General features: G+C 39.8%; 1 protein-coding gene across 1 annotated transcript in view; it reads right to left on the bottom strand.

Annotated features, from left to right (window-relative positions):
* Positions 1–4,203: 4,203 nt before the first annotated feature.
* itga11a (integrin, alpha 11a) overlaps positions 4,204–12,818 on the bottom strand; it is a 53,477-nt gene continuing 44,862 nt past the window's right edge. Inside the window, exons 22-30 of the mRNA XM_085274605.1 lie at positions 12,536–12,612; positions 12,280–12,363; positions 11,954–12,044; positions 11,755–11,868; positions 10,559–10,642; positions 10,348–10,458; positions 10,121–10,216; positions 9,342–9,455; positions 4,204–5,505 (exon numbers count right to left, since the gene is read on the bottom strand). Of these exons, the coding sequence (XP_085130731.1) occupies positions 5,428–5,505; positions 9,342–9,455; positions 10,121–10,216; positions 10,348–10,458; positions 10,559–10,642; positions 11,755–11,868; positions 11,954–12,044; positions 12,280–12,363; positions 12,536–12,612 (849 nt within the window). The 3' untranslated portion in view covers positions 4,204–5,427. The remainder of the gene's footprint in view (positions 5,506–9,341; positions 9,456–10,120; positions 10,217–10,347; positions 10,459–10,558; positions 10,643–11,754; positions 11,869–11,953; positions 12,045–12,279; positions 12,364–12,535; positions 12,613–12,818) is intronic.

The raw sequence follows: 12,818 nt of genomic DNA, 5'->3' as shown, positions 1-12,818 counted from the left end.
CTTGCTTTCTAAAATATAACAGGACACCGGAGTATATTCTCCAGCGTCTCACACTTCTGATAATCAGCTGTCTGCTTGACAGTTTTAGCTGTGCAAAAACTATAACTTTAATCTCAGCCAAACCGATTTACTCAGGAACAAATAAAATACTAAAGAAAGCCAAACAATAACATTTTTAAGTTATCTAAGTGACTCATATATATTTAACCTGAGTAGCGAAAGACGGCGGTGGGTTTGAAAACGATTTGCGGGGAGTCCGGTGTTCTCACGGCTCTAGTTAGCCTTGCCCCCGCCTAGCTAACGAGCTAGTGGGTAACAGACGTCTCCGAAAACGTCGGAGCGCTTTTGAAAATATGTGGTGTCTTGATAAACTGAGCAGATATTTGAGGTTTACACAGCTACATTCTCGCCTGAAAATATGTTAAACGTTTATTTTGTGACCCAGAAAGAATAATAAGAGTAAAGTTAAAACTAACTAGCTGCCGCCATTGTTGACAACTGCGCTGGGCTGCGCTATGAATTCTGGGACACAGCTTCTTCTTCTTCGGGGTTTAACGGCAGCTGGCATCCTTGTACATGCAGTGCTGCCATCTTCTGTTTCAGTCCGTTATTACACTCTTAAATCCTGCTACTCATTCCTGCGTCCTTTGTGATCTTACAAAGCTTCAAACGACGCGTCGACTATTAAATTAGTCGTCAACGATTTTAATAGTCGACATAATCGTGACTAGTCGACTAATCGTGGCAGCCCTAATCGTGCCATCTCTAGTTACAATCTGATCTTAATGGCTTCTTCGACTCTCTCCCATTGCCTAAATTGAAGAACTCATTCCGGGATTATCTTGATTCCGAGTTTACTCTTCAGGAGGTTATCCAGGCTATGCAATCATTCTCTAATGGCAAAACGGCGGGACCTGATGGTTTCTGTCCAGAGTTCGTGGGGCAGGGATAGCTCAGTAGGTAAAGTGGTCGCCCCATGATCGGAAGGTCGGCGGTTCGAATCCACTTAACGGCTACCCTGAGGTACCCCTGAGCAAGGTACCGTCCCTACGCACTGCTCCCCGGGCACCTGCTTAGTGGGCTGCCCACTGCTTCACTGAGTGAATGGGTCAAATGCAGAGAAAAACAAGTAATTTCCCCATGGGGATCAATAAAGTATCCATTATTATTATAAGACATTCTTGCACCACTTGTGCTTAAGATGCTGCGCAACACAAAAGAAGAAGGAAAATTGCCTTAAAACTTTATGTCAAGCCAATATTACTCTCATTTTGTAAAAGGGAAAAGATAAGACTGACCCTACTAATTTTAGGCAGATAGCACAAAATTTTGATCGTAAGATAGTTACAAAAATCCTGGCTACTAGATTGAACAAACATTTGGCATCCATTATTCATCCTGATCAGACGGGGTTTATCCCTGGTAGACTTTCCTTTTTTAATGTTAGACGATTACTCAATACCATCTATTCTGAGAAAAAAAATTCTAAGGGAGCCTCTGTTTTGGCCTTGGATGCACATAAAGCTTTTGACCAGGTCGAGTGGCCTTGCATGTTTGAGTGACTGCACAGATTTGGGTTTGGTGAATCTTTCATTTCTTGGGTGAAATTGATTTACACAGAACCAATGTGCTCTGTTTTGACAAATAACAACCAATCTGCCCCATTCCTTCTGCAGCGCTCGGTGCAGCAGGGCTGTCCACTATCCCCAGCCCCATCATTTTGGAGCCTCTTGCTGTGGCTATAAGAGTGCATCCAGACACCAAGGGGCTCCAGGTTGGAGGTGTTGAATCACTAATTAGCTTGTATGCTGATGATGTAATACTGTACTTGCTAATGTTATTTACTAAGCTTGGAAAATTAGACACTTATAAAGGTCTGGGTTTTGTATTAAAACAAACCATCAGAATCTTGAATCAGATTAGAAGACTTTTTTTTTCTCAAAAGACTCTTTTCTGACTGTCTGGAACCCCTTTTTGGAACACTTCGCAAAAGCCAGACTGGGCTAAACTAGATTTGTAAACTTTCATTCATTTCAGGTTTTTGTGTATGTGTATGTATGTATATATATGTAGATGGGTATGTATATGTATGTGTGTATATATATATATATTATGGAGATTGTACAGTTCTAAAAATTTTGAAAATCAATATTTGGTATCTTCACCTTTATTCTTCAATACAGCCTGAAGTATTTTCTTTAAGTAGTCTTCAGGAATCTCCAGGCTTCATGAAGGATATTCAAAGCTCTTCTTTAGATGTTGGCTGCCTTCTGTTCTCTGTCAAGATGATCCCACACCGCTTAAGTATTGTTGAGGTCCGGGCTCTGGAGAGGCGAGACTTTTTTTCCCCTGTTCCTTTCTTAATGATGGCTTTTTGACAGCCGTCTACTGTCCGCTGAGACCACGAGGCCTCAGTGAAGAGTAGATGGATCAATTGAGAGTCAAATGTCTCTCTCAGGCCCTGTGTCGGGTCTTTGCTGCATTTTTTTTTAATTCTTACTGTCAGATACTCTTCACCTGTGGTAGATATTGTTTAGGCCTGTCACTTCTTCTTTTCACCTCCACTTGTCCAGTTTCCTCAATATATAGGGACATGCTGCACAACATGCTGAGATATTCCAGGTTTTGAGCTAATAGTTCTTTGGAAATCACCCTGTTGATGCAAAAATAAAAATGATGGGTTATCTTTGGCATGTTTCTGCTGATTCAGCTAAAGAAACAGGAACAAATGATGTTTTTGTGACAGGCTGCTAGTAACAAAGTGCATAAAGATACAATTTTAAAATGGGTTCACATAACAGAGAGTTGTCTGCTATGTGTAGACACAACACTGGGTGTGTTGGCTGCATTTTTAATGCTTGAATGATTCACCATTCAGCATCACAAATAAAAACTCTGAAAGCCTTTCAAAAAACTATTGCTTAAGAGCACTTAAAAAAAAGAATGAAAGTCTGACTCATTGAAGGTAAAATATAAAGAAGCAAGGGGCGACTAAAGACTTTTGCACAGTACTGATGAACTTAATGAACTTGTCTTTCTTATTAATCTATAACCGTTACATCTTATTCATAGTGATGGGTTAAAATATTGTCCATTGCTACTTTAGGTAACAGAAGTAAAAATATGTACACACACACACACACACACACACACACACACACACACACACACACACACACACACACACACACACACACTTAGTATGCACATTCAGTAATGCACATACAGTCTTATATTGTACATATATTTATTCATATAACTTATTTACCCATTCTTATAATTTGCTTGTTCTTATGTTATTGTATTTTTGCACAACTCTGTTGCTTGTGAAGCTCGCACACAAGAATTTCACTGGCATGTACTGTACCAGTGTACCTGCACATGTGATGTGACAATAAAAGTGATTTGATTTGAGCTGGTAAAGGCTTTCCTTGCTTTCCTTGTGTCAGGATCATATTCCTTCCACTGTGATGCTCAGAAAAAAGATTTAATGTCTATTGATGCCCTGCCATCTACTTCCTGGCTTTTGCCCTTTGACAACTGTGATAGACTCCAGTGCTCCCGCAGCACTGAATCGGATGAACAGAAGAAAATGAACAGATGGATGTCTATTTACTTTTTTCTCTCTGTTATTCGTCAATCCCAAAGACAAGAACTAACAGACTTAAAAACTCCTTTGTCCCACACGCCATCAGACTGTTTAACTCCTCTCTGGAGGGGAGAGGGAGGGGAAACAGGAGGACAAAGGAGGGGGGAACAACTAAGCTGTAGTGCCTCTGCACCTCACTGTGCAATACCTTTTGTGCAATACTTTTGTAAATAGTCAACAGTGCAATAGACCTCAATACTTGAAATGTGCAATTCACTTGTATTTTTTTTTTATTCCTATTTATTCTATTTATCCCCTTGGTATATTTTATTTATATTGTCTCTGTATTTATATATATATATATATATATATATATATATATATAATATTCTGTAACTCTGTAACTTCTGTCGGTGCTGTGCTTTTTTGGAAATCGAATTTCCCAGAGGAACCCACCCGAGGGATTAATAAAGTTCTATCTAATCTAATCCCAGCTTCTGTTCTTCCTTTCTGTATGTGAAGAATTGGAATCTCAAAAATGGTGACTCATGCTTGTTGAGGCCTGTTTCTATGCAGCTGAAAGCGCTCAGATACTTGTGAAAAAGACACTCATAGACCTATATCGTTTTATTTGTAGGCATATTACAGGTCTTCACACTTCTTCAAAGAGAAAAAAACTCCAGACATTGTGCAATCACTGGACTCATGTTTACGGCTTCTGATTATCATTTACTTACATTTCTGTTAAGAATTGCTTCAAATGTAAAAAAAAATAAAATAAAAAAATCCCATTAATATTATAAGCACACCCTTTGCTCTGATGCAGTGCATGTTAAAAGGCACGCAGCTGTCTCGTATTGTAACAGGTTCAGTGAAACAAAGCCGACGTACTGAACTGAGAAAAAATAATGCCATGAACCACGCTGAAAACTGTCAGAAAACCATTATAGTACTGAAAGGATATAAAAAAAGCTAACTGACTATTTACAAAATTCAAGTTAATTTTATACAAAGTAAAAAGTGCATCAAATGTTTTAAAAATCACCCTGCATGATTCCCAGGATGTTAATCTTAAAATGAACGAACTCTTAAAGAGATGATGCATTTAGAGGATTCTTCTCCAAAGATTAAGAAAAGTCTCTAAAAGTTAAACATCACGAATCTTCTTCGTTCTCTGGTGACTTTAGTTCAGTTTTCTGTCGTCATAAATTATTATGCAAATTGACTGAATACATGGCAGATAAAAATTTCTTAAACTTGGAATTTTTAATATACAGTATAAGAGCTTTACATTTTGTTGTAGCTTTTGGGTGGGAAAACACCCTTGAGGTTTTTTTTTTCATGTACTTTACCATAGGAGTTAAATAAATAGCCTACACATCAGGAAAAGACAAAAGAATGACTGGCTAACATTTGCCTCAAATGCAAATAGTGGCCTGAAAATCTTGAAACAGATCGACTGAAAGTGGCTCTATTCTTCTGTAGAAAACGGACAGAAAAACCACCAGAGCTCCGGCCAGAAACCGACGCAATTAGAGCTCCAAGATCTCTGAAGAGATGACATCCAGGCCAGTGGAAGACATAGACAAAGAAGGCCCTAATGTCGCAACAGTGCAGGAATGCTAAGTGAGTGTGACAGTGCTGATTGTTGGGGGTCAGGGGTTGTGGCGCAGGAAAGATCCAGTGCACTGAAAAAGCCTTTCTTCAGCAATAATGATCGTGTGGAGCTGTGTACGCGGTGCCACTGCAGCGGTGGGAGCAGGTGGGGTGAGGCGGATTGGTCCCTGAGTGTCGGGTCCCCTGTGGAAAGGGTGTCTGCTGGGGGCCCTCAGCCTGCGTTATCGCTCTTCTGCCACTTTGCCGTTGACCTCCTGCTCATCCTCTTCTTTTCTCTTTTGCCTTTGGAAAAATCCAAGCTGGGTGGGAGAGCAGAGATAAGTTAGATAAGAAGTAATGCTGCAAACACAAATGTGCTACAAATATTGCGGGCACTGTGCAGCACACAGATTGCATCACTTCCTTGTGACTGCAAATGTAAAATTTATGCAAACTTAAGAAAAAGCTAAGAAGTTTCAGAGTGTGCGGCTGTGCTTGCAGATCTGTGAGGCCACAATTTTAATGCTGACATACTGACGTAGTCACCATGTAAAATGCTGACTATGTTCCTAATCTCAAAATAGCATGTTACCCATGTGGCACCAAACTGTAGATGTAAAGTCAGTAGACGAGGTTATTAGTCATCACCCCCTAAGGATAAAAGTAAGTAAAATTTTATTTATTGACCAGCTTTCAAGAAAAATATCATAAAGTGATTCACAACAAGAATGTAGAGAGCTCTGGAGTCTGTGGACCACAAAAACTCTGTTTCCTTTAGTTCTCAGTCTTGCATAAAACCAGCAGGTTGTGATCATGTGACCTCAGGAACGCAGAATATATGGACACAAAACTTCACTATTGAGATGATGAGATGAGATGAGATGAGATGAGATAGCCTTTATTTGTCAGTTGCAGGTCTTTTGCCCACAACCGAGATGACAGACCTTGCCGACCGTACATACAATACACAAACATCACATTGGGTGGTGGTGTATGGTGCTTGCCCATGCAGAGCTCTAAAGGTCAACATCAGAATCTTAAAGTGACATTAATGGGGATCCAGTGCAACCGAATTACCAACCGTGTGACACATGAGCACTTGGTAGACTTTAGTCAGAAGCCTCGCAGCAGCATTCTGAACAACCTGCAGACGTTCCAAAGGAGGTTTTGTTAAGACAAGTGAACAAGGTGAATGCGATAATCCAGATGTGAAGGTCCCAATAACAATTTCCAATTCAAAGTGTGACACGATGGAACTCAACTTGGAAATATTTCTTAAGTGACAACAGCAAGAGCGAAACGGTGATTAAACGCGAGCATCCAAAGTGAAGGCTGAGTCACAAGTTACACTTTCAAAGTAGAAAATGTAGCAAAGGTACCTGGGGTTTCCATTACCGTAGGCACAAATCTGTCAGGGGCACAAACTTCTGTTTTCTCTTCGTTAAATTGGAGAAAAATGTCAGCCATCCAAGTTTTAATAGATTCTAGATGCAAGATGTGCAGGTTAGAAACATCTCGGGGCTTAAAAGATATATGACTGAAAATCGTCTGCACGGCAATGATAAGAAATGTCCTTAAAAGTGCTGAAAACGTGCTGAAGAAGGAGCAGATACAACAGAAACAGTACAGGCCCACCAGTGTGCTACACAGTAAGCAAGAGAAGTGGAAGATGAACTGAAATTAGAAGCAGCCACAGATAAGGATCTTTCAGACAGATTTGAAGAGACCACTCCAAAGCAGACCTCGATACACCCACACAGTGTCTCAGCCTGTCAATCTCAACGCAATGATCAACAGTATTAAAGCCAAAGATCAAGTCAAGTCCAGAAGATTATCCTGTGTCACTTCACATCAAGATGTCTCTGGAGACTCCCAGAAGAGCTGTTTGTGTGGAATGAGCTCTGGAAAAGCCAGAATGGAAATGATCAAGGCTGCTGTATTTGTCCAAGACAGCTGTAAGCTGCTTAGGCACAGCCTTTTCTAAAATCTTAGCAATAAATGTGAATTTTGAGATTCATTTGTTAAAACAGGCACAGCAGGTGGTGCAGGAATACCAATTTCACTAATACAGTGTTGAATACCATCACAGGATTACCTCTGCTCTTTGAAACCAGGTTTGAAAAATCAGCAGCCCTCGCATCTCTCCCCGAAGTGTTAAAAGACACTGAAAGATCCTTTAAATGAAGGAGATGAATGCGTAGATGACTTGATCTCCACAAGTGCTCATTTTTTTCAACAAGAACGCTTTAATGCCGTCATTTATCCAAGGAGAAGAGTTTCAGGAGCTAATCTCAGTCAAACAGGACAGACTTATCTAAAATAGAAAGACAGTTATGGTTAAAATGATTCAGTGAGAGCTCAACATTGTTATAAGTGGATGTAAATAAATTAGAGGCAGAAAATTTATCAGCAGCTAAGATGCTGGAGCTAACCAAATATAGAGGCACATGAAAGTTAAAGAGAGTATGGGGAGGATCAGAAATAAAAATATCCTCGGAATAAATCCAAAGTAAAAACAAGGTCCAGTCTGTATCCCTCGGGGTATGTTTGAGGTCAGGAATATACTGGGGAAGATTAAAACCACAATGCTGATAAATCCAGTCAATGTCTGTGTGTGTGTGTGTGTGTACTGGAATCCCCAGCTAGCCTGCCCAAATATCATGACAGTTCATCAGATCCTTTAGATATCTGCTCATGGTGACTATCACTAAATATCATTTAGCTTTTTAACATCTAGTGGATCATATTTAATACATGTGATTTTGTGATTTTTTTAAATTTCTGCATCATCAGTGGTATTTTTCTTCCCCCTGAAAAACCTAAATAAATAACACACAATCCATTTTTACACTTTAATATGATACAGAAACATGAGGCAGATGCTTCGGTTCAAACTGACTGACCCTTTTCCCCATAAAACAATACATCAGGAGATCTTGTGTAAAAGATGACTATTTAATTATATTAATATAAGCACTGACGCTGGTGCTAGATTGATGATTTTCTTGTGTGTAGAAATACCACAAAATTAAAATAAGGACGTGTTTTTAAACAGTTTTGTAATATATGATGGGAGACTAGCAGCTTCTTGTAAATGTAAGCATTTCAGCCAGTAAACCCCCTCCCCCAATCACACACATACACACGTTGGGTATTCATATGTTGTGGGGACATCTAACTGGCATTATGTTTTCTCTAGCCTCTTACCCTAACCAAGAAAAATGGATCCCTAACCCTTACCGTCATTTTGAGTCTCAAAATATGCCTTCAAACTTGAGGGGATCAGGATTTTTGGTCCCCACAAAGATATGAATACACGCTCACACACACATACACGCAAAACAAAAAGCGCAGCTCCACATATTCAGACAGATTCTTCATTTCTGTCAATGCATCCTGTGTTGAGCATAAATATGAGGCTGCCTTTATTGCTGGCTTGACCTTTACTTGACAGTAAAGGATCCAGGTAATGGATATAAAACAGCCGCTTCATTATTTCTACAGGAATATGAAATAAATAGAAAACATGCAGACAAGAGTCAAGAAATGGAAGAATCTGGCATTTTACACAGTTTTGGTACATAACTATGGCATTTCTGTCAGAGTCTTATTTAAAGACAATATCTTATTCTCAGCCACATGATGGCAGTCTAAACCTACACTACAATAACCATCTGACCATAGCTCACATTTACAGATGAGGTAGTAGAAAAATGAGCTGACTGCAGGTTTCGACCAACCTTGTAAACAGTCATGGCAATTTGCATATTAATGAAGAAACTGACAGCTCATTGTTCGCCAGTGGTGCTAGTTTCAGTTATTGTGCACATGCACTGTTTATAAGGTTGGGGAAACTGAAGAAGTCACATGGATAAGTGACAAAATATTTCTCCCACTTAAAACGTTACATCCAGATGAACAGTATCAACTGTTTGTGGGGCTTTGTGCTTTAAGGAAACATTTTAACCCCAGAGGGTGTGGTTTTTTTTTCCAGGATGGGAAAACCATTATCCTCATGAAAATGCTGGGAATCACATGCTACAGCTCCCCCCAAATTGTCACTCGTCAGTGACTAAAAGTGGGTATTTAGATAAATACCTCTAATAACTCAATGGCTGTTAGTCAGCTAACTAAAAAACTGCACGACGTAACTTACTTTCCATAGAGCGAGGCTGAGCAGGGCTAACAATAAGAGTCCTCCCAGCGTGCTTCCAACGATAATCCAAGTAGGAATTCTGTAATCTCCCTCCTTCCTGATCTCTAGTATTATCTGTTGGACATGACAACACATAAAATTTGTTTTCTCTTAAGCACGCAGGCTGAATTGTACACACAGGCAGTGATAAATGGTATTTTTGGCTTAAATATATAGCTTTAAATAAATATGATTTTTGCAGAATAGCATAACGACAATTCATGAATTTTGATAAAAAAGCGTTTTCACAGACCGATCAAGTACATCCATTCACCTTTTACTTCCACAAATACAGTCTCTTTAAAAAAAAACAAGATAATAGAGTCTGACAGTTTTAATGACCAATAGATGGCAGCACAGATTAGTGTTTGAGTCCTGACTCATACATGTTGTGCCGCTGGTCCTTTCGGTCCCTAAGCACCACACAGCCATGAGTGCTCCAATACTAACATTTACAGTGTGATTATTCCCTGTTTCAGTTCTGTGCTCATGAGCGCAGCTGAAGCAGAAACTTTGTTTTCTTTTCATTTTTTAATAAAAAGAGGTGCTTGATGGAAAATTTGTTTTTTTCTTCTTCTTAGTTTTCCATGAATGGTAACATCACATACGAGACACTATTTGAATACTTAAAGTCCACTGAAATAAATTTTAACAGCTGATCTCGAGAACCGGGCACATGGTAAGAATAAAATCCAGACGAGGACAGAAGCAATTTAGAGCACTGGTTGTTGCCGACTCACATGTCTGACAGGCCTCTCTTCATGTAAAAACATGGGGCTGGAGGAGGGGAGCTCCACTGATGCACTGGTCACCAATTCCAGGATTTTAAACTTCAGCTGGAGAAGAAATCAAAACAAGCAGGCGCATTTAACGAACAGATGACACAGCTACAAGCACTGCAGAGCCAAAGTTTTGTAAAAAGTGATAAATAATAATTCATGCAGCCATTGATGAGGTTTAAGCTCACCGCGTGTAAAGTATCTATTCTAAGTGCTCCAGTGATTCTAAAGGCAGCGTCTCTGTAGTAAGCCACATTGACTGTGCATTGAATTGGAAGAGTTAGTGTGTTGGATCGGTTCTGTGGGAAGAAGCAGATCGAAAAAAAAAAAAGTTAAGAAAATAAGTTGAGAATTAAACTTTTATCTGGGAAAGAATTTGATAGGTTTTATTGACTTTACCAAGCTGGAGAAGCGTGACAGGTCTTCAGGTGATGCCCTGCTCTGTGCCACATGCTGAGGTGGTAAACAGTGCGTACCATCTCTCTGAGGTGCGACATGGGGGTAAGAAATTCCTCTTAGTGCAGTAAAATGTTATGTTTCCAGAAAAGCAGTGAAATAATATGCTGATAAGCTGGAGCTTATTAGATCATGTTACTAAAAAGAATGATTATTGTTCAGCAATTAATGTAAAGTAAATGTAATGCACTGATAATATGTGATTAGGTTTGGACGCTGTGTAGCTGAGGTTAGTCTGTCGAGCTGACTCTGTCCTTCTTCTTTTGGCTGCTCCCTTTAGGGGAGTCCACAGCTTCATCTCACCCTGTCCCCACATCCTCCTCTGTCACACCAACAATCTGCATGTCCTCCTTCGCTACATCATTTAATCTTCTCTCTGGTCTTCCTCTTTTCTTCCTGCCTGGCAGCTCCATCTTCATCATCCTTTGTCCAACATATCCACCCTCCCTCATCTGTATATGTCCCAACCCTCTCAGCCTTGCCTCTATTACTTTATCCCCAAATGGCTCAACCTGAGCTGCCCCTCTCATTCCCAATTAAAAACATCAGAGGCTGAACCTCCAGACTCGAACATGTTAAGAGTTTCAGCATGCTGACCTTGTCCAAAATTTTAAGAAGACCTGTGAATCTGTATTATTCCAGAAAAACTTTCCAGAAATGATGAACTTCAATAGTAGAACAGGTCTGCTCAGGTCTAACCAAACAATCTTTCCCCTAAACAGTAGCAATACCACCACTGCTCTTCTGTTGTTATTTACCGCTGATATTTATGTGAGTTTTAGCAGAACAATCGCAAGTACCAACTGACGATACAGGGTAAATGCAAAAAAGTAAAAAAGCAGCATAGGTGGAAAGGAAACTGACTGAAACCCAAGTGGCAGCTCGTCAGCTCCAAAGTGCCAAAATCTCACTGATTACATTATGTCAAAGCTTAGAGTAACAAATGATTTAGTCCTAGCCACTCTAACAATTACGCTGCTAATTGTCTGCAAGGCATCTTTTATGCAGCGTGTTAATATTAGCCACTGTAAGCGTCTGTTATCACACCATGGAGTGCTATAATATAAAAAAATCTGCCACATGTCCCTCATGTTCTGTTTTTGTATTAACTGATAGACAGTTTGAAGCTCTGCACACACCTGGTTAATATGGAAGTCGGATATCTGAAGGAGCTGGTTGCCGTTTTTTGTCATTTCTGGGATCTCGATGTTTAGCTGCAAATCCTTTACCGGAAAGTATCCAAGATTCTGGATCTAAGGCACAACAGGGGGAATCGTGTAAACTATTTCCAAGCTGTACTTTGAATTAAGCTCATGGTGGTGATAGAACTGGTCTCACTTGGAAGGTGAAGTTGAAAGGAGGACCGATGATGCCTGGCTCCTCCAGTGACAGCTCTGGTTTGATTTCATATCGAGTCGGATTAGAATCCCTGTCAAAGCAAATAAAGAAAAAAGTAAATAAATAAACAAGCAAACAATTAACATAAAGTTCCCATTCCGGCTGCACAACTAGCGACTAATTTCCCCCACAGTTACATTCAGTATCTTCCAGATTATGCCAACACAGTTTGTTGTAGCCCACTGCACTTCTAAATTCCTCGCTTGTATTGTTTGGTAAAAAACAAAACAACAACAACAACACCCACCCCCCGAAAGCTGACTAACCTGGTGAAGAGAAGGTCTGCCTCGTACTTCAGCGAGTAATAGATATCATTGAAATTATCGGCTTTGCTATTTTCTTCACCGTCACTGTTGAAAAGACAAAAATATTCCACAAATAGAAGTGATGATCTTACAGCGAGACGCTTATCCTTGTATTATTTTTTAAATATCTTTGTTGATCATTAAAACACAGAACATTTGTCTACATGCAAAGCAAAAAGTAATTGGGATGCCAATAGATATAAAGTGATGTCCATACCTGCTGGCCTCCAGGATAACCCGGAGATGGTCAAGGAAGGTAGTGCGACTGAATTCGAACTCCAGGCGAAATGTTACCTACAAAGAAGAGGAAGTAAAGATTAGAAGCACACACTACCCATTTATTGCTTTTCCTAAATTATATTTCATCTTGCTTTAACAAAACTCTAAAGTACTCCAGATGCTATGCTATATAGCATTCCTAGAATAAAGGACACAAAAGAAGTCAAGTCCGCAATAACCTACTATAATTCCTGGGCTTTGACCCCAGGCAGCTGCTTGCA

This window comes from Mchenga conophoros, linkage group LG1 (assembly GCF_057382185.1).
Source record: "Mchenga conophoros isolate Kocher_MC1m ecotype Shallow Benthic linkage group LG1, M_conophoros_male_GT1.1, whole genome shotgun sequence".
NCBI lineage: Eukaryota > Metazoa > Chordata > Actinopteri > Cichliformes > Cichlidae > Mchenga > Mchenga conophoros.
Note: the sequence above shows the minus strand (reverse complement) of the source record. Positions and strands in the feature narration are given on the sequence as shown.